Raw genomic sequence first — 22,484 nt, forward strand, 5'->3', positions numbered from 1 at the left:
GTGGTTTAAAAGAATTCAAATAAAAAAATAAAATGTATACGCCTCATAACTTATAGAGTCCAAGCTGTTAAAAATAAAACATTTGTTATTAAGTAAACTAGTCTGGCATTGAGAAATTAAACTTGCCTATTTCACCATGTTTGTGATTCTTGATCTAAGTTATCTGTGCGATAAACATAGAAAAACAGTCTAAAATATAAATTCAGAGAGACAATACATTTTTATTACACGGTTAACTTTTGCCAACACATTCTGAAAAAGACACAGGATGTATAGTATCTTTAAAATCTCAGATTTAGAATTTGATTAGAGCTATAGTTTATTTGCAAGATCTATTCTCATCATTATACAATATCATATATAACCAGTACAATGATTATTCAATATGTCTATAAACTTGCACAAATAATAATTTTAAAGGAAAAAAAAGTTTCAGATCAACAAATAAAGTTGCTATCTATTTTATCACTAGTTCCAAGCGTAGACTTTGGCTACTCTATTCATTAGAGACCAAAACTACGCAAAGTTGGTGTTTTAATTAGAGAAATTCGTTCAAAACCCGCCCTCAGAGCCCTAACTCACCGAGACGTGGTTGGCTTATTTTTTTTTCGCCGCACTCATTCCCGCCTCTGCGACCCTCCCAAACAAACACCAAAGTACTTTAAAAACAAAAATTCTCACTAACATAAAATCACCCTAGCCACCCATGGTTTCACGTCCATTTTCGCCTGCGTACGAAACGGAGATACGCTGTTCTGTGATTGGCGGATAGCTTTCAGTTCATTTCATGAAAGTGGAGACAGCCTCCGAGAAAATGATTCACTATACTCTCAGTTTGCACGCGAGCTTTCGCGTGAGTAGACGTGAGGGAGGGGTGGCGCGCTCTGGTGGCGAAAAGCGGAAAACTTTCTGAATTATTTCGTATTACAGTTTTCAGTGTCGGTTTCGAGTCAGTGGTTTCGCGCGGTAATTTAAAGTGATTTGAAGTTTCAGTGGCGTTTTCCGTTGCAGGGAGGAGTATTTTTCGGGTAAGTTTGTGTACCTACGTGTACGGTGGCCTGCGCCTAAAAGTATACAGGCGGAGTTTTAAAAATAGCGATCCCAGATGATGAAGGGACCAGCTACATCTGTTATAAATCCGGAGACGTGTTGTGTGTGATGTGTGTAGCAGTGGTGTTTATGTGGATGTGCTTGAGCAGCATGTGAGCTTGAGATCGCTATTATAAAAACTCCGCCTGTATACTTTTAGGCGCAGGCCACCGTACTTGTTTTTTATTAGAAAATCGGGATAGTTCAGGATACAAAACACCGGTCGCAAAAAAACATCGAGTTACTTACATTTAAATATGAGTCAGGCAAAAATCGCCTTCAATCAACCCTTCTTCGAATTAAATTGATAAGCTGAAAAATTGGTTCAAAAAACTTGCTATACCCGTTATTTTGTCAATACGGATCATCCTATTGACAAAATAAAAAAATCGTATAAACTACTGATATAATTCAATTAGGTATACTCGTATCGCTTGTGTTCTTTGGATCGATCGTTATCGTTTGCGTGCAAGAAATAAGAAAAAATACAGGTATGTTAACTGGGCGTGTTCGCACATGATTAATTAAAATCAATTAAGAACTGCTTAAATGAATAATAATGGATACTACTGACATAATTGTGCCCCTGCACCTTAGATGCCTTCAGAATTTTTTATTTATCTTTGGCAAACTGAGTTGTAAAATACGTAAATGGTATGAAATCGGCATTTACGCTACCAGTGGAAGGAAAATTTAAAATTCGGCTAACTGCTTCAATATTGACATTGTGGTCAGGTTACCTTTCTAAGTTATCATGAACTCTTCACTAAATTACTTAGCAGTTTAAATAAAAAACTATTTATTTATAATAATAGTTAGTTATTATAAATAAATAGTTGTAGTAGTTAGTGTATATATTTTAAATATACTTACTAACCCACTGTATTTTATACATATATGTCTACTAACAAAATGGCTCTTAGTTATCTGAAAGAGATACTCGTATAATTAATTTACCTATCCATTGCTAAACGTTGAAATATGCGTTCAAATGTTAAACAGAAACGCCATAACTTCAAAATAATTTGTGTGTAGAACATTTAATGTTTAAGCGATCGTGTGAAAATAATACTGTGAAGAAACACAAGTAAGAAGAAATGCGTACTATATGCGAGAGATAATAAAATACAAGAGGAGGTCAAGCCTTGTTTAGATATACCTAAATAACTCCTACCGCATGTTATCAAAATGTTTAAACAATCCACGTAAACAAAATAATAAAAAAAAACACAATCAATAGTCAACAATTTTAATTCACAATCTTGCTTATCTCACTTCAGAAGGAGTCCGAAATCGCAGAGTACATATTGTATGTAGGTGCCAGCGAAGAAGGGCGCGGCAGTCAGGAATCCTTCCTGTACCACTACTGCAGGGTTTGCCATGAACTCTGCATATCTGGCCTGAATAGTTGGATCTGACAAATAGATAAAAAAATACATGGTTAATGTGAATAAAAATATCCAGTTGGACTTGGAATATTTTGAGGTAAAGGTGTACGAAAGAAGAAAGTCCATTAAATTATGTAGTTATTGATATTTTGAAGATAACTAGACAGAAATACATTAAACATAATCTACTCATGTAGTAGAACACTCTAACGGAGACGGCACCGTAGCTTAGGCGGTAGTGAAAATGCTTCCGAAGCTTGGGGCCGCGGGTTCGAATCCTGCCCAGCGGAAACATTGGTATGAAACACTTGTGTGTTTCTTATGTCTGGTTGACATTTATCTATTATTAAGTATTTATGTATGCATCTATGAAGATATATCAGCTGTCCTAAACCCATATCACAGCCTCTGCCTAGTTTGGGGTCAGGTGGCGGTGTGTGATGTGCCCCACATATTTATTATATTTATAAGTATTTTGGTTGTAAGTACCTGGATGAACCCCCGCGTCAGGGCCCACCATCAGCGCTGGGAGCGTGTTGACGAACGCCACCGTCTCGCTGTCCGCCAGCCGCAGGTGATCCTCGCCACGGAACACCGTGGTCGTGGAGAAGGAGACTGTGGAGGAAAAAACCGGGGTTTAAATGTATGAATGAAAATTCCCCGGAAAGTTCGTCTAATGGTCACAGCACATAATAAGCGTAACGTAAACGGATCGCCTTGGTTGACAGAATAAAAGTAAGGCGATCCGTTTATTTTACGCATATATAAGTGTGTCTGTGACCTTAAACAGCCTAATAAAAGACATAATTTTTTATGTTTTTTTTTTGTCTGCAGCATCAAATCTTTTGATGACGATCATCATACCATACACTAAACATTATTTTTAAATAGTGAAACAAATTATCGTAAATAGATTATTTAAGTACATATGTAGGTATTTGGATTACCTATAGGTATAGAGTATAGAAAAAAACAGTGTTTCCGAAGTTATGTAGGTATGTAACGGCAATCTAATAGTCAAATAGCAGGCGCGAATCAAACCTGGCACCCTCGGGACACCTAACCACTGCGCCATCAGATGCAGTTATTCCCCCTGCCTACTTATAGTGGACCTCATTGTCCGTGGTAGCCTGGCAGACTCGGCCCACCTAACTGTGTTATCAGATCCTCAAGTCTGTCTAAATACTTACAGTGGACCTCATTGTCCGTGGTAGTGTTGGTGACGGCGGGCTCCTGGCCTCGTCGGTTGAACCGGAACGACACGGAGCTGGCCCGCAGCGTGACATTACGGAACTCCACTTGCAGGACTGTCAGCTTATCCTTCCTGTTGATGCTGGAAATTATAAAAGAAATCATCAAAAACTAAATTTAGTTATCTTGTGTGTAAACGAAAGGATAATTAAGGGAGACGGGATTAGAGGGGACTAGTTCCAGCAAATAGTAGGGTACAAAAAGCCGATTGTTGGCTACTATTAGCGTGCCAGTGACACTATTGATAGCTATAGATAAGGGTTTGCACCACTCACCGTGGCTGCTAATAGTAAACTAACTAACGTTAAATAGCCCCGACATTCAACACTAAAAGTCGCAACAGCTAAGCCGATTTTGATAAAATATGGCTAAGAACACTCGCGGCAACTTTACTTATGACCCAAATAAAACAAATCTAACAACGATTCAGCCGTTTCGGAGCTACGCTACGACAGACAGATACACTGACACACAGACACGGTAAACATATAACTCCCCTCTTTTTCGTCACGGGTTATAAATAAGTTAAAAAGCAACAGCTACTCACTAAAACTCCCTAATAAACCCGTTGGCATTCCCGATGAACAGTTCATTCTGTACCACAGACACATTGAACGTCGGGTAGTAAGTGGTGGACTGCGCGCGGTACAGAGGGTCGGGGACTGATCCGATGGCGATCTTGCACGTGGAGTGCATAACTTTTGAACAGCTAAGCCAATTTTAATAAAATATGCCTACAAACACTTGCGGTAACATTACCTATGACCCAAAATAATCACATTGAAAATCTGTTCAGCCGATTAAAAGCTACACTACCTCAGACAGATACACAGATACGTAAAACCCTCTTATTCGTCTGCGTTTAGAAATAAGATAAAAAGCAACAGCTACTTACTAAAACTCCCTAATAAACCCGTTCGCATTCCCGATGAACAGTTCATTCTGTACCACAGACACATTGAACGTCGGGTAGTAAGTAGTGGACTGCGCGCGGTACAGAGGGTCAGGGACGGATCCGATGGCGATCTTGCACGTTGAGTGGCGGGACAGGTAGCGCCTGATGCAGAGCAGATCGAAGAAGTTGCAGGGCCGGTAGATGTCGCGGTCTTGCTCTGGAAATTTGTTTGAATGAAGCGATTGATTTAGTTTAGGGGGTAAAAGGGATCCTGTCGGCTTTTCAAAATAAAATGGCCAACTAGTAAACTATAATAAAGTTAGGTTTTAAAATGCACCGGTTATTTTGTTAAGTAATAATAAGATGTGCGAAAGGTTTAACTATACTGTAGTTTTAATTATTTATTAGTAAGATGATTTTGTAATGATGATTATGATGAAGAAAAATCTGCCATAAAACAACTCTGTCCAAAGGGGATAGAACTTCTAAAAATAGCTAAATTATTTGCCAGTTATAGGGTTTCATTACCTAAATGTTTAAACCCATGTTAAATAACCCCTAGAAAATATTAAAAAGAAAACTATTATATTCTTTAATTAAGTTATTATCAAAGTTAAGTGTCATTCATACCTCGGAACTCTTGGTTTATTTCAGGAATATTATACCCGGGTATTATTTGTTTCTTGTCGTGCTTCTCATCTTTCTCCTCTTCGTCGATACGGTTCGCAACACATACGCTCACAAGTAGGAAAACTAATAAGATCTTCATTGTAGCGAATAACTATAGTAAATAACTTTGAAATCAGTGGACCGCTTCACTCGCCGTTCACGATTCCACCAGAAGATGAATTGCTATAACATTAAATAAGTATAGTTATTTAATATCATGTCTGCTTGCTCTAATAACATCGCGTGAGCAAAGGTGTAATGTTTTAAACCGCGTGATAACTTCTAATTAGAAAAATATGATGAATAGTTTGATTGCTTTAGAAAAAATCGATGTATTAGTTGTAATATATATAACTCGGTCAAACGATTTATTGTTGACCTGGTTGTGTGTATTACGTGAATTTGATGATTGATTTGAGTAATATTGTGATTAGATAATTGTGATTTTGACCTAAACTTACTTAATCTTATCATTGTATTACACTAAAATAGTCGCAATAAGCTAAACGTGTGATAAAGAGCTTGTCTTATATTTTATACATATGAAAGAATACTGAACTACTACTACTTTCCGAGTTGATATTATTGTATGTACTGAGACCTTTATGGAGTAAATAAAAGTTTTTTTATATCTCTCTTGAATGATATTTAATGAAGCATTATTAAACCAACAATAGGAGCAAGAATTTAATTCACTCTTAGTCCGAAGTCGCACACATCGTATTGAATATAAGTGGCTGCGTAGTATACGCTCGTGGTCATGAAAGTTTCAGCCGCCACTACACCGATGCTGGCTAGGAACACGGCATACCTGGCTGCTATTGCGGGATCTGAAAACAGTGAATTATTGTAAATAAACATCGTTAATTGTCCACCAACTAATTAACCGCAAGCGTGACCCTTCCCAAAACCCTTCCTTTATTGGATGGAGACCCGAGCCCCAGGAGTGGGGACGTTATGGGTTGTGATGATGTCGAAATACACATCTTCTTCTTAAGGTCGATTTAAATCAATGCAACACAGAGCTAGAGCTAGAACAAGTGCATTGAAATAATACTAATTTACAGTATGGTGCAAAAAGGTATTGTAAGCCCAAACATTTTAAGCAACTCCTGTTCAGCTACTCTTCAAAATCAGCCAAAATATAAATATTGCATCGAAGAAACTTTGTTGGTCACGTGTCTTTTTACCATTGGGAGCAAATTTTTATGCACCATAAAAATCATGCTCTTTTCAGGTTACTATACCTTTCTATAAGACAAGTCTTGCTCGATTGTGTTGTGTACTCGTATGTGTCTTTCTATATTTTGGATGTTCACTATGGTTTCTACTTGTGAAGTTTTTTTCTTTTATATACTTAAATCTAAAATAAGTTACCTATAATGTCTGTTAAAAACTTTATATGTAAATAAATGTAAGTTTACCAGAAGCGACTCCCGCACTCGGGTCAATCCTGATGGCGGGCTGCGTGTTGAGGAACGCGGTGGTCTCGCTGTTGGCCAGGTCGATGTGCTGCACGCCGCGAAACACTGTCGTTGTTATGAACGATGCTGGAAAATATTAATATAATCTTTGATTAACAATATACGAACTAGATGGTGTGTCACATACCTACAAAAACAATGAAAAGAACTGTTCGCATTTTGTTTATTGACAACATTGACAAACCGTAGTTCAACCTAAAGACAATCATTGTACTAATGAATAATGTCACAAATATTCTTAGGGTCTGTTCCACAATGTCTGGTTAGTGGCTACCTGACGGATAAAATACATGCTGTCACTTTCTGTTATTATTTTTTAGACAGTGACAGCATGTATTTTATCCGACAGGTAGCGACTAACCAGACATTGTGGAACAGGGGCTTAGTAACCGAATTATTTCAAAATAAGATCTCAGTGATAGAAGTGGGGTGTTATTAAATTTGTCGAGACGTTTCTTATACACTGATACTCGACTAAGAAACAAATTTAATACTAAAGTGACAATAACACAAATATTAAAAGATACAGAGGGCCTAGTATAGGTTTTTATAAACCGATCGAGCAGTGTAAATCGACGCAAATTTGTATTGGACGGATAATATTATCACCGCCGTGTGAAAACAGCGAGGGACATGAGAGTAGGTACCTATATACAAATGCGTGGCTCGACGTTAGTATAGTCACGATTTTCTCGTTTGCAGTGACGACCTGATAAAAATACGTCGTGTGCACTTGAACAGCTCTAAAGTTTAAAGTAAAGGTATTTTGTTACTAAACAACTCACGATAAAACTCATTAGTGCTGGAGTTGGTGACGACAGGCTCCCTCCCTGGTCTCTGGTACTGGAACACGGCGGTGTTGGAGACCACGGTTACGTTGGTGAACTCCACCGCCAAGATGGTCAGGTCGTCCTTGCGGTTGGCACTGGGGGGAAAGGCAACATGTATTAAAAAGCTGTGCTTAGCCTTCGAGGTTATATAAAAAAAAAGATCCCGACGAATTGAGAACCTCCTCCTTTTTTGAAGTCGGTTAAAAAAAGGAAATTATTTCTATGTGGGATTTCAGGTGTATTCAATCCCAATATTACTTACATACTTTCAAGCTTATCGAACGGATATACTCGTAAAGATTGGAGTGTTATCAGTCTTTTTTGCGATCCACACTTGGTCAAATGGTAAAATTGGCTCAGAATGTTGGCTCAGAACGTTGTTTAGTATGTGACATTGACCTTGCAATGGGCCCGTGATACGTCACTTATAAAATTTCAACCTGCTGCCGCTTCACGGGTTCTATAACGCCGTAGTGGCCGCTGTAGAGGTATAAGTACATAAAAAAACACTTACTAAAACTCCCTAATAACCCCATTCAACCCGCCAATCGTCAACCCATTCATGGTCACACTCATCTTGAAGGTGGGAAAGTACAAGTTGCTTTGGTCCCGGTAGACGGGGTCAGGGACCGGGCCTAGCGCGATCTTGCAGTTGGAGTGCTTGGAGAGATACCGACGGATGCAGAGGAGGTCGTAGTAGGGGCACGGACGGTAGTTGTCTCGGTCTTGCTCTGTGTGTAGGAATGGGAGTGAGAATATATTAATTTTATTTTAAGGAGAGGAATAGAGTATCGATTGACAAGTAATTGTAAAATTATTCTACGTCAAATTAACTTAGTATTTACGATATTTCATTTCATTTGATTTCATTTCATAAATAAAAAAGCATCATAGGGTTCCAAAAACTTGAAAAAACTGGCGTAGGTACATTTTTGGTAACTAAGATGATGTTACCTAATATAAAATTCCGTAATTTGAACACAACATTTTAACAATCTAAATTTTAAGAAACTTACAAATCGGTACTTCGGTTTTTTTTTTAAAATTGTGGTCACACTGTCAAACTTATAACATTAATATTTATTGGTGTTAGTTAAAATACAAACCTGCTACAGCATTTTCGACACCCGCTACTGAATATCCCGGGATCACATTGTTAATAATCTTCCCCTCACTGTTTTTGCAAAAATATAACAGAAAAGTTATAAGGCAGATTTTTGAAAATTGCATTTTTTTTGTAGGAATACGACTGTAATCTGATAGTTATTGAAATAGGTATATCATCTAACAAGATTAAAGTTATATAATATATAGAAAATAAAATATATAAATCTCGTTTAACGTCAAAATTAAAGATCGTTAACTTTGTTTATCGCTCAATGAATATACGATTTGTGAAATTAAAGACGAATTATTTATAATAAAAATATATAATTATAGTTCAAATGTTATTTATTAATATAAACAATTAAAGTTAATTAACAAGTACCTAATACGATTTTAGAGGGAACCTGCAGTTATTTCTATCACTTTTTGGTGTCTGGTTGAAATGTAGATATGTTGCTGTATTGCTCTGAGACTACTCTGTCAAAGCAAGGGAGCAATAGATTTGATTTCGATTAAATGTTTGGTCCAAGTTACCTTTAAAGCCCTCTTACATTTTGTCAACTTTTATACTACACAGATCATGATACAGCATAGTGACAAATGTACATACGAGTATGTGCAAGACAGGAGGTGATAAATATTCTAGAGACCATTTGTGCATTTCTATTAAGGTACGTTTTTATAAAAACACTGTGACTGCGTAGTCGATTGCTTTTTTTCTACCGATCGTAACACGATATTAAATCATCACTCTGAACAAATTTTATTCTACGACTAATAGAAACTTTGAAAAATAATTCCGTCCCATGTAACATTTGAATATTCGTGAGTTTGTTACGCGTAATTGATCGTAAATTACCATATTAGCATAGCTATAAATTAAACTGTCTACTAATCGATGTTTAAAATGCCCATAATTACTTAAAATATCTTGGTTTTAATACATATAAGGCAAAATGTATTTGAAGATCGCAAAACTAAGTTATACTTAACCTTAAAAATATGCTGCAAATTAAGTTATTTTTCTTAACGTTATTCTTCTATTCTTGCAAAGGAAATGAAAAGAATATCAAAGTGATACCGGGGTTGTCTATAGCTGAAGTCGAAAATGAATTTAGAGGTTCGTAAATTTGCATATTCACCTATTTGTGTAATAATTTAATATGTTTGTATAAAAGGGGTGCACCAAAGGAGCCTCCTGCAGTGACGTATCACCTGCTCCCTGTATACCTTGGGTAGTCACTGACTGACGCTAATTTGACTGGCCAATCCTTTTAAAACGGTGGCAAACCCTAGTGTAGCTCTGTTTGTCACTGATACGATATGAAAAATAAACTTTTAAACTTTACTTGTAATGGACAACATTTCAAAAAACTTAAGCTGCTATAAATCGAAAACCATTTCGAGATTTAGCTCTCAAGGCCACAAAAAAAATGTTTTTGTATTTTTTGGATGTATCATTTTCGAGAAAATCATAAAATAGTAAAAAAGTGCTGATGACGTCATGCATCAGGTGTGATGCATTTTGATGATCAAAGCCTATAGATTTAAAAACAAAGTAACTGTCACTTTCATTTTTGATTGGCGTTGACGTTTTATCGAGTCGTTGTTGTTTATTTGGGTCATTTTCATAAATTCTGTTCTGACACTTTCTGACAATTTTTTTTAATTTATCATATAAAATGGTTAGTACTTATTAAGAGATGACCTCTATTTAATATGTCCCAGAGCATGCCACCGCCTACACAGCTGAAAAAATGCTTCTGTTTATTTTTTTACATGATAAGTACCTACTTTGTATCATCAGAAATATCAATGTCATTTGAAAATGACCCATTTGTTGGTTGGCATGTAAACAAAGTTTAAATGTCACTTGTCAGTGTCATTTATGTTTTTTTTCGAGACTAAGGCAATAGACAAAAATAAAAATTGAGCCTTATATGTGATGTCACTTCCGTTTTTAAAATAATTAACTTTAAAGTAAAAAATAACATGCAAAAATGAATGTATATTCAAAATAAAAAAATACGGGTCCTCTAATTTTTTATAACCTTTCCAAATAGCTAATAAAAGTATAGGGTAAAGAAAATGAAATGTTGTCCATTCCATGAACAGACGAAAAACTATTGTACAGTTGACAGCTACGATAGATTTAAGATTACGTCACATACAGTGCCACAAACTTATCTGTTCCGGTGAGAGCTCACAATAGTAAATGTCTAATATTTCTTCATTCTTTAAGAAGTTTTCCCGTAATGGTAATTTACCCTTGCGGTTTTAATAAACCCATCTAATCTATATCAATATAAACTAAAACTTTATTAGTAAATAATGAGATATAGACCCATTTAGTTAAGTGTCACCGGAACAGATAAGTTTGTCGCACTGTACGTAATCATTACAGAGCAAAACAGAGACATCTACCGGCCGTGCCCCTACTACGACCTCCTCTGCATCCGTCGGTATCTCTCCAAGCACTCCAACTGCAAGATCGCTCAAGGCCCGGTCCCTGACCCCCTGTACCGAGCCCAGTCCAACTTGTTCTTGCCGACTGTCAACATCACCTTGACAATGAATGGATTAAGCATTGGTGGGCTGAATGGAGTTGTAAGAGAGTTTTAGTAAGTATTTCATAGTACTGAAACTTAGAACGGTAGCCGTTAGTGACTGGATAAGGAAGGCCGAGGACAGTGATCCTCCAGTTTTTGAGACACATTTGAGTAAGTTCTAAATTCAATGTCTTGCTCATGAACAACACAGTGCGTGTCACACTTGTTCTGCTCAAAATTATTGTCTCTTGTTTGAAAGCCACAGTATGTCCAGCAGTAAACTTGTGGTGTCTGATGATGATAAATTTTCACTTTAATACATAAAACAGTCCAACCAAAAACTTACAAAAACATTTTAGACGTTTTCAAAATAACAAAAAATATTATAATGTTTCTTTCAGCGTTAACAGAAAAGACCATCTAACAATTTTGGCTGTAGAATTCAGTAACGTGACTTTGAGGTCGGATACCGCTGTGTTTCAGTACCACAGAAGGGGTCAGGAACCTATTATTACTAATTCCAGCACCAATGAATTGTTTCGTAAGTACAAACCGGGTGGAATTTTATTAGTGGTAGTACCAGATCAGTTGAGTGTGGCTAATCACATTCCCTACGGGAAACCTGTACATTATGTACATAGATATGTAAACCTAACAACCTGCAGTAGACTAGCGTAGTTGGAAAACGAAAGCTTGCAAAAAGTATGGATCTAAATAATGCTGCATTTTATTGCTGAAAATGGCCATATTTGGACTGCTGCACTTTATTCTTACTCATAGGTACCTAAGAGCCTACCAAAGGTATAATGCTTTTACTGTGAAGATCTAACTCATTTTCTTATACTATTATTTTTTCAGCATCGTTTACAACGACAACAGTGTTCCGTGGAGTAGACCACTTAGACCTGGCGAACAGTGAGACCACGACATTCCTGAACGTACAACCCGTGGTCGGTGTAGACCCTAGTGCTGGTGAATCTTCTGGTAAATGCCTAATAAGAGATATTTGAATAAAGGAGCAGTCGTAAAATAAATTAGGTTCAAAATTCACATACAATGACAGTCATAATTATTTTGATTGTATTACACATTTCTTACATTATATTGTATTAAATTTACTATAAATGGAGGAAGCAAGGAATTCGCCTCCCAAGGTGATCAAACTGTTGAGACAGCGATTGTCGCTAATTTGACACTCTCACCCCGGTTACAAACGATAGTCCAGCTCCAGCTAATACAGGATGTTAAAAAAATGTTTTCGCGAATTTCCAAAACTCGTAGAACAAAAGTTGTTCAGAATGACCCCGTGAGTCACCCCATTTCGGCTTAGTATACCCTATTTGCAACACTCTGTATACTTAATTTAAAAAAAACTTTGTTTTCAGATCCTACAATACCAGCTAGGTTTGCCTTCTTTCTGGCTAACATCAATGTGGTTGCTCAAGAGGCTTTTCTAACAGCTGGAGTCTTCTACGGTGCTACTTATATTCAATATGATATCTGCGATTTTGGACTTCGGCTTAATTGAATTGTATGATGCTATAAATGTGTAAATGTTTAGTAGTAATTTAAAGACCTAATAAATACTCAGGTAAAACCTACTTTGTATAATTTTTTACCTTATTCTGTTGCATGATTTCGATGAAGACAAGGAAGAAAAAAATTTATGAAACTAATTCCTAAGAAACTTAGAACTAAAGTTCAGGAAGAAGACAAACTAACAAAAAATTAAGTTTACTATTGAGGACCCTGTACACTCAAGTACACACGGCAACGTTAAATGGTTGGCAGGGCACACTAACGTAGGTAGTGTATGTGTGTGTCGGCGACGTCGACGTAATTATTTAGTTCTGGGCAAGCCACACACGGATATTGTAAGCATGTAGTTGTGCCAGTGACAATGATTCATTGTTTTTATGATATGAAGCAAAATTTTGCAAGGCATTGTATAATAGATTGAATGGCTCAGTTGGTATGATACAAGACTTACATTAATCGGAATGGTGGTTCAAATCCCACTGAACTTACAATATTCCTTTTTTGTTTTTTTTTATAGATTTAATTTATTTTTTAAGATGGTTAATAATAGTATTGTAGTATATACGAATAAAAGCAACACAGAAAGTAAATGAAACAAGTTATTAAGTGTTAAAATTACCAAATTTATTCTTGCCGTAACATAAACATTAAGGATGTTACGTTTTTGTTGTTTTTCGTTTTAAAACATAGTTGTAGTTTATATTAATAAGGAAAATTTTCAATTAGCAGTTTTAAATCATAATAAACATCAGAAAAGGATGGACTAGCTGTTTTACTACAGTAAATAGGTAAGTTATTAGTTATATGAATCAACATGTTAATTAGCTAGAAATAAGGTAACTTATTCCAACCTCAGTAACAATAACATCATTAACACATTGGCTTACCCATAATTGTAAATAATAATAAGTATTTAACAAAATAACTAAAATCTTATACAAATGGAAAAATAAAAATTACTGAGCTAACCCCAATAACTATAATTTTCACCACTTTTTTGCCATAATATCTTACGTCCATCCTTGTCTGACTTAAAGGACTTTTCATCACTAAATATCACCACATTGTTGCACCAATCAAAGTTTAAAATAGTCAGTCGCAAAACGCACTCTGTTTCGACGATGCTGATCGGTTAGAGCAATTTTCTTCGTCGGCCTCCGACACCGCAACCCAGCAGCACGCAACTGAACCCGTACGGTTTGTAGGGATAGATTATGTGTTGTGGCCGTAGAACGGGTGCTGCAGAACTGATCAGCGCTATGTGCAGCTACGATTTCTCGATGGCGTGGTGATGCATCCGTATAGACGACTACTGTCTACATGTCCCGAATCTGCGTATCGGTGAACCCATAATTGAACAGTTCTCCTCTGCAAACAAAAAAAACAAATACTTAGCTTATACAAATACAAATATTCTAACAGTCAAATAAAATATTTGCAATTCTTTGTAACTTACCGTTAAACGTCTTGCGATTTCACTAATTGTAATGTTTTGTTCATATAAATACGATTATCTCCGCCTTTTTGAACATGGTTAAGTGACTTTCCATAGTGACTGCGAAGAGTAATTAATTAAATTGACAAATCACAAAGTGAATCACTTTGCAGACGCAGAGGTGAATTGTCACTAAAACTAAAAACAAAGGAGAATGGCCATTTCTCTATGGCGCCATGACCCAGAGCGGCCATTGATGAAACATACACTGATGTGTAGTCCGTGACTACAGCATATACTGGTATTAATTTTATTATTATGAGACATGGGAGAACGAAGATATAGGTGCTGAAAGATCAAGTCTTTCTACTGTACTAGATGTTACCTTCGAGCTAAAAATTGATTTTAAAAGTGTTTCCGTGGGAATTCCTGGCTAAAAAGTAGTTTATGTTACTTCGGGATAACGGGAACTTGAATAAAATGAAATAATTTTTGAAATTGGTCTCTTTATAAAAATAGGTTTCTGAGTGTGAAATGTGCAAAAATAATTATGATATTATTTGCATAAATAAAATCATGTAATACATTTTGTGATGCGCTATGAATTGGGAATCCCATGATTTAGATTATAAAACTTATTTGTGCATGTACCATTCAGCAAAATCTTATTTAACGAAAAAAAAAAATTTAATTAATTTACTTTTGAACCCTAATATCTCAAGAACCCCATGGTTTAGATTTTTTCAAATATTTTTCCCTGATAATAGACATTTTTATCAATAACTTAAAATAGGTTTGGTGAGTGGCTGCTAACTTATGCAAAGCGGGTCAGATTTCGCCATTCTTCTTTCGTTTATTCATATTGTATGAGGGTAGAATGGTTTTAATTCTCAAATGAAGAACGAATCATATATTTTTGGCGAAGAGAAATAGTCGACAGCTATGCAGCTTGTAGTCATTTGTCAGTTTCAAATATATTAATTTTATACTCAACAGCGTTTAAATGAACGCAAAATTTGAATTAAGTTAAATAAAAATAACCATCCGTGGACTCGAACTCACGACCTATGTTTCATTAGTCTAACATTCTACCAATGAGCTACGAAGTGTATAGACACAGGTAGTGAAATTTTGCTTCACATCAATTTTATAACTATTTCACTAACACTACCGGTTGATATTTTTATGTCACAGCTGGTATACGGGCGTTTGCCTACGCGCAAACTCGTTTGTGCTGTTGTGTGTGTGTGTGGTTTGTTACTGGTGTGTAAACCGATTTCTGCGTTTATGCACACATAGACAACGTTAGTGTGCACACATACACTACGTTAGTGTGCCCTGCCAACCATTTGACGTTGCCGTGTGTACCTACCTACTTATCTACTTGTTGAACTATGTAGCTATAAAGGCCTTTCGGCTACCGTACCACCACTGACACATTGGCAATTAACAATCCATAAAGAGCGTCACTCGCCTGTCAAACATCTGTCAGAGCCACACAAGTTAAGTCAGATTTCAAATTGTTAATTTCTTATGTTCGGTCGTGGTAACCCCACGGATTGACTTGCTGAACTGCAGAATAAAAACGAATCTTTAATTAAAATGTTATTTAATCATTAAACCAAAATCACACAGCACGTACTGAATGTAAGTGCTAGCGTAGAACGGAGCTGAAGTCAGGAAATTCTCTTGAGTTATAACCGGAAGATTTGCTATGAATGCTGCAAACCTCAAAGCTATCGTTGGATCTAAAACAAACAAAAAAAAAACAGCAGATTAAGTATAATCGGATATTTTAACGGTTAGAAAAATAGTTATTGTTCTGCTTAGGGTGGATTCATCCAAACATCACGTTACACGAGAATAACTATACCGGAATTAAAATTATACGCGAGTAAATATCTAGGATAAGTACATTTGCATTCTACCAAGTTATACCATGATTAAATTGAATGAACGAGGAACGAAACTGTAATGCAACTAAAATAAAAATAGCTGCGTTTCAAAGCATGCAATAGAAATGACATGCCAACTTAGTTTGAATGGATTATAAAAGTATGAAATTGTTTATGTTTTAATATTTTATTCGCTGTTGTTATTCTGAGACTTTGCCTTTTAACGTACTTTTGTTTATGTTTTGACAGATGTGTTTATATGTCATTATGACGGTTTTCTAATCAGCTGATGTGCTGCCGCCATTACAAAATTACTCTCGGATAAGCTCGTTACACGGTCAATTTTGGCGGTATAACATTTTATTCTTGGGATAAGCTAGTTATCTTGGTTTCAGGTTTGGTAGAATGCAAAATCTGCTTACTCGCGAGTAACTGGTACTTTACTCGTGAGTAAACAGTTACTCGACGTTGGCCGAATCCGCCCTTAGACGAAGTGATAGTGATTATTCCTTGTCGTCACAAGTATTCAACTATTGTAACATGTAACTACCCCGTAATCTAGTTATTAAATCTCCAAAATATATTGTTAGACAAAATTCTGATGCAATGTTGGAATAGGATTAAGAATATGCTAAGTCTAAGGTGAAGTAAGAAAGCAATTATAATCAATATTTATACTTAGTAGAAACATTCGATTCTATTAGAAACAATTGAACAATTGAATACACTCACCACCAATGCGGTGTATATGCGAAGATGTCCAAAGCGTGGACGAGATTTGTGAATAATTAAATTCTGTTTGTTGTTAAAATAACTCTACCTGGATGTACTCCTAGCTCAGGTCCGACTATAACTGCAGGTGGACTGTCCACATAAGCGGTTGTTTCACTATTTTCCAACTCCAATTCGGCGAATCCATTAAAAACTGTAGTAGTTCTGAAGGAAGCTGAAAACAAAAAAAAATGAAAATTAATATGTAAAGTAACTTTAACTCCTCCTCCTTTTAGGCCCCAAAGCGGAGTCGGGTGCCTAAGCGTAGCGAAGGCGCTAATAGCGTAAGCTATAAAATAAACAATGTTAGCAAGAATTTCTTTTCCTAGGGACAAAAAGAGTAATATTCAGGCAATTCTTATTTACTTTCAGAGTGATACAAAAACAATTACCGTATCTCTCTCGGTCAAGTGTAGAGTTAGTGACGATGGCCTGCTGACCCCTCCGGTGGTATCGGACGATGACCTCTCTCACATTGAGGGTCACGTTTTGGAAGTCAACAGCTAGTATCGTTAACGCAGACTTTCTGTTTACGCTGAAAGCAAAAATTGATGATAATAATTTAATTTAGTTTGTATAGTGACTACACATTCTTTTAGCCATTATACACTACACTATGGGGAGCGTAGAAGAAAAATTGTGCAGGATGACCTTCTGAGTCACCTTTTTTCGGCTTAGTACACCATATTTGCAACATCCTGTATAGTATTTACAAATTGAGCAGTAATGTATAGGTAAGTACAGTTTCTAATTTACTTACTAAAACTCCTTTACGACTCCATTGAGACCCCCGTAAAGAACTTCAGATTGAGTGGCAGACATATTAAAAGTGGGATAAAAGTTATCACTCTGGATGCGGAAAAATGGGTCCGGGACTGGTCCATTGGCAATTTTGCATTTTGAGTGTTCCGACAAGTACCGACGTATGCAGAGCAGATCGTACGACGGACAAGGACGGTAGATGTCTGCGTCTTGCTCTGTGAATGCAAGACAGAATTACTAAAATATAGTAAGCAAACCATAGACAAACCGTTCACCCGTTTCAAAAAAGGAAGAGGTTCTCACTACGTCCTCTTATGTGTAAGGCTAGCACGGGCATAATGAAGACGTGACAATTTTTTTGCATCGCGCTCGCTCACATCACAGCCACAAGAACGAGAGCGACAGAGAACTTTTGTCACGTCCTTTTGTTTTGTCCACCCCGTGCTAGCCCTCCTGGTCATTACAATCTCACCTGCAAACTCACGTTCTGTGTCTTTTAAATCAAAACCAGGTATAATAATATACTGGTGTTGTTCCTTCATATCCACCGACACAATGACAAAAAATACAAAGGAAAAATATGAAATTACTTTCTCCATTTTGCCCATGAACAATTGAACATCCAATGAATTTGTTAATATTCGTAATAAATTTAATTCACTATGATCAGCGCAGATTATCAAACATTATGATCTGTAATCACGAGATATTAATCAATATCTATTCTATACATAGATTAAAACATTCTCAAGTAGGTAATAATTATTGCATGCTTATTAACTTTAGCACCTATTTGACCTGTTAGCCTAGAGTCAGTGATTGATAGCATTAACTAATGCCTAATTAAATCATTGTGATTATTTATTAAGATTAAGGTTAACGGAGTAAGGTTAAGAAAAGGGTGCGCCCAATTAAATTAACAAATGTAGGTACTTTAATTACAGCTATTTAATAAACACTATTCATATTTTTTGGTGCATGTTACATTTTCTTGGACGTCCTGTATTTATAGGTACATTGGTTTATTTATAGCCGTGTTGTGTCTATTGTATGATGATTAATTTTGAATTCCACAAGCTATGTCTATCTTTTACACAATTTCAGGTTTTACCGATAGTCCAATATATTTTTTCCTCGAATAGTTCTTTTCACATAATAAATGAAATCATTATATTTTCTGGCAATGTTTTTGTTGTCATTAAACCATTTTTATACCAGTAATAATTACCCATATTGTGATTTAAAATGTATTCATTATTTCTTTCATAGGCTTTTATGTAACTATCAATGGTGTTTTGTTCCATAATACATGTTTATTGTTCCCATAGGTGTAGTTTATCATTGATATATCTCGACCTATTGTTGTAATACTTTCGATAGTCAAGATCGTATCGACAGGCATAATTTACACAACATTTATAAAAGCCTCGATTCTTAAGCACCCCTGACGACCGAATGGCGTAGTGGTTAGTGACCCTGACTACTGAGCCGAAGGTCCCGGGTTCGATTCCCGGCTGGGGCAGATATTTGTTTAAAGACAGATATTTGTGCTCGGGTCTTGGGTGTTGATATTTATATTTAGTATCTATCTATCTATGTATTTGTGTAGATATATCAGCTGTCCGACACCCATAACACAGGTTCTGCCTAGCTTGGGGTCGGGTGGCCGTGTGTGAGATGTCCCCACATATTTATTTATTATATTATATATTATTATTACCTTATAAATTGTATTCGTTACAAAATACACTTACGAGCGATGAAAAAGTTCCTGTGACAATTGCAACCAAAAAGGCTACATTAATGACGCCGTCTGCTATATTGGGGTACATTTCCACAGCTTTAAAATATATTTCAATATAATTAGGAATTGTGTTATACTAATACAATTTGTGTAAAATTGTATTAGTTATATATTCATAATCTTATTAAATAAATATATATTTCTGAATAAAAAAAAAAAAAAAAAAAATTAGGAATTTATAAGTAGAATTCATTATCATCATCACGACCCATCACGTCCACACTACTAGGGCAAGTTCTCCTTCCAATGAAGGAAGGGTTTTAGTCTCGTCCACCACCCTGGCCTAGTGCGGGTTGGTGGACCACAACACACAAGTAGAGATAATTTTATTTCATTATTATTATCAGTATAAGTTAGTCCTTGTTCCTTTGGAATCCTAGTTCAGGATTCCAAACTTCTTTATGATAGGCATATAGATAATATCATTAAAAAAGCATCAAGAAGCCTAGGATTTATAATACGATCGTGTGCTAAATTCAAAAATATTAAACCAATTAAGATATTGTATTGTTCTCTTGTACGAAGTATCCTAGAATATGCTTCTGAAGTATGGAACCCACGTTATGACTATTACATAAATCGAATTGAATCTATCCAGCGTAAATTTTTTACGCTGGATAGATACATACAGTTTAAAACGGGTATTTATGACATAAGTTATGACCTTCGCTGTAAAAGACATCATTTGCTACCTTTACAACTACGGCGGCGGATAGCTGACCTGTCTTACCTACATAAGATCATCAATGGTAGTATCGATTCTCCTGAGTTGCTTGAGTGTGTTAAGATGAAGGTACCTACAAGATCAAGTCGAACTGGTTTTCAACTACACGTACCTAAAGCTAACACTAACTATAGGCAAAATAGTTTCTTTGTACGGGTGAGTAGACAGTTCAATGCTATGGCAAATGAGATTGACTTTTTTAACTGTAGTTTATTATCGTTAAAAAGAAATTTGGCATCGGAGTACTTTGGTTCCCAGACAAACGATTAGCTTTAGTATTCTTTATTAAAATAACAATATAAGTTCTTGTTCTCACTGTTAGCGTAATTTAATTCTTGTAATTGCTAATTGCGTAGTTTTACGAAATGTGTAAATTTGACTTACCATAACTGTTTGTCTTTTTGTAATAATTTACTACCATATGCGAAAACTATTAAATGGCTCTTAGATGCATCATATAAATGTAAACTAGTTTAAGATAGCTGTAAGTTTTCCGAATACGATAAAATAAAAATAAAAATAAAATAAAATAACAACTGTATTAAATTCATAAAAAATAATACCTAAAAATTGGTACCTAGTACCTAATGAAGTTGTGAAACATGATTATAAAGGCTAATTATGATAGAATGTTATGAGAGTCCTATATTCGACCCAGGTCGTCTATTGGATTTCTGGCGTGAGCGTGGGTGGCCAAATAGTAATTTGTGGCTCAATAGCTAGTCGCCTTTTATTTATTTCACGCATAATTACCCATCTTAGAGGCTAAATACTTACTGAAAATCAGATCGCCATGATAGATAGACAGAGAGTCCTATATTAGTAGTATGCCAGCCACATAAGAGCACATAACAGAGTGTAGCAAGAGTCGCTGTCGGATACGACGAAGAGGACATCATCATCATCATCAGTAGTATAGCACCTATTAGCCATTGATAATAATGGCAACAAAAAAAAAGTAATCAAACGACGTTATAATTATCAACAGTTTTTATTCATGCCTTCAGTTTACAAAACTCTGAGTCCGAAGTCGCAAATTGTGTGTTCTATGAAGGTAGCGGCGGCCCACGGGGACTCGGTGAGCAAAGCCTCTTGAACCGCTATCAGCAAACCTGCGAGGAAAGCTGCAAAAGTTCTTTGAACGACGGGATCTGGAAAATATAGAAATAGTATTAATTTCATCTTAACTTGAATTTTTGGTTTTACTCTTTGTGTTATCATCAGCGTATAGCAGTCCACTGCTGCACGTTGGCCTCCCTAAAGCACGTCACTGGGTGTGATGCGATAGCTTCTTATTCTCTTTGTGTAGCTTCTGAATACTGCTTCTTTATAAGGTCAAAACAGGAAATACTCTATCGAATATATTCACAAGAACGCGTGAAAGTAAGCGTTTTTTTAAAACAAAAACGCGTTAAATCTTTATTTGTTAATTGATTTTTCGCATAGGCATCATGAATTTCCGAGATAAACTGCCTCGGCAGACAGACGGAAGCACAGACGGGCAACGAAGTTATCTTATAAGGGTTCCGCTTTAACCCTAGATGAAAAAGCCCTTCTTTATTCATTATTATAAGTTTAACGTGTATGTATGTGATATGCATCTAAGCATGTGTGTATTTGTCTTTTTTTTTTTTTTTTTTTTATTTATTTAGGTCTTCTTACAGCGAGTGTAACATAACATGCCTTGTTTATAACTTACGTCTACAGATTAAAACTAATTACACAGGCTAATTAAAAGTAGACACCACATGCATTAGTACATAATAGTTATTGGTACTTACTGATTATACTATAATGAAGCTATGTATTTCGTACGTAAATAGGTATTGTCTGTGGTAGCGTAGCTCCCTAACGGCTGAGTCTGGGTCATAGGTAATGTTACCCCGAGCCCCGAGTGTTATTATGCGACTGGGTAGACGTTGTTTATTATTTTTGAGGTTCGGAATATAAAATACCTGGATGATTGCCAGCGCTGGGGTCGACGACTGCGACCGGAACTCCGTCCACGTAGCCGGTGGTGTCGCTGGTCTGCAAGTCCAGCTTGTGGATACCTCGGAATATGGTGGTCGTCGTCAGAGAGGCTGGAAGAATTGGAGAGCATAGTTTAGTTTATTTGCTCTGTCTTATAAGTAGTGTTGATTGTGAGATGAAAATTGTCATAGTATCTTCTGAAAATCTACGACTAGTGATACAATTTTTTTCGACTATTCGTTAAAATAATTACTCGTATCACCTTATTAAGTAGGTCAAGTGATCCACCAAATTTTGTATAATCTAAAACTTCACAAGGAA

At 36.1% G+C, this 22,484-nt stretch overlaps 5 protein-coding genes across 5 annotated transcripts in view; 2 read left to right on the plus strand and 3 right to left on the minus strand.

Moving 5' to 3' along the window:
- Positions 1–846: 846 nt before the first annotated feature.
- LOC105385797 (carbonic anhydrase-related protein 10) overlaps positions 847–22,484 on the plus strand; it is a 76,268-nt gene continuing 54,630 nt past the window's right edge. The window contains exon 1 of the mRNA XM_048625590.1: positions 847–1,028. The gene's annotated coding sequence lies outside the window, so the exon portion shown is untranslated. The remainder of the gene's footprint in view (positions 1,029–22,484) is intronic.
- Positions 4,623–5,725, minus strand: LOC125489515. The gene is made up of 2 exons (XM_048625525.1): positions 5,254–5,725; positions 4,623–4,840 (listed from the first exon to the last, which is right to left on the minus strand). The coding sequence occupies exons 1-2, from the start codon at positions 5,390–5,392 to the stop codon at positions 4,623–4,625; spliced, it is 357 nt and encodes a 118-aa protein (XP_048481482.1). The 5' UTR covers positions 5,393–5,725.
- LOC105385820 (fibrohexamerin-like) lies at positions 5,980–9,305 on the minus strand. The gene is made up of 6 exons (XM_048625526.1): positions 9,265–9,305; positions 8,713–8,780; positions 8,121–8,337; positions 7,562–7,701; positions 6,717–6,842; positions 5,980–6,122 (listed from the first exon to the last, which is right to left on the minus strand). The coding sequence occupies exons 1-6, from the start codon at positions 9,303–9,305 to the stop codon at positions 5,980–5,982; spliced, it is 735 nt and encodes a 244-aa protein (XP_048481483.1).
- Positions 9,822–12,790, plus strand: LOC119694258 (fibrohexamerin). The gene is made up of 5 exons (XM_048625527.1): positions 9,822–9,837; positions 11,085–11,334; positions 11,664–11,803; positions 12,121–12,252; positions 12,642–12,790. The coding sequence occupies exons 1-5, from the start codon at positions 9,822–9,824 to the stop codon at positions 12,788–12,790; spliced, it is 687 nt and encodes a 228-aa protein (XP_048481484.1).
- On the minus strand, positions 15,842–18,458 carry LOC125489516 (fibrohexamerin-like). Its single transcript, XM_048625528.1, has 5 exons — positions 18,137–18,458; positions 17,663–17,879; positions 17,295–17,437; positions 16,952–17,077; positions 15,842–15,984 (listed from the first exon to the last, which is right to left on the minus strand). The coding sequence occupies exons 1-5, from the start codon at positions 18,270–18,272 to the stop codon at positions 15,842–15,844; spliced, it is 765 nt and encodes a 254-aa protein (XP_048481485.1). The 5' UTR covers positions 18,273–18,458.

This window comes from Plutella xylostella, chromosome 14 (genome assembly GCF_932276165.1).
Source record: "Plutella xylostella chromosome 14, ilPluXylo3.1, whole genome shotgun sequence".
Taxonomy (NCBI): Eukaryota; Metazoa; Arthropoda; class Insecta; order Lepidoptera; family Plutellidae; genus Plutella; species Plutella xylostella.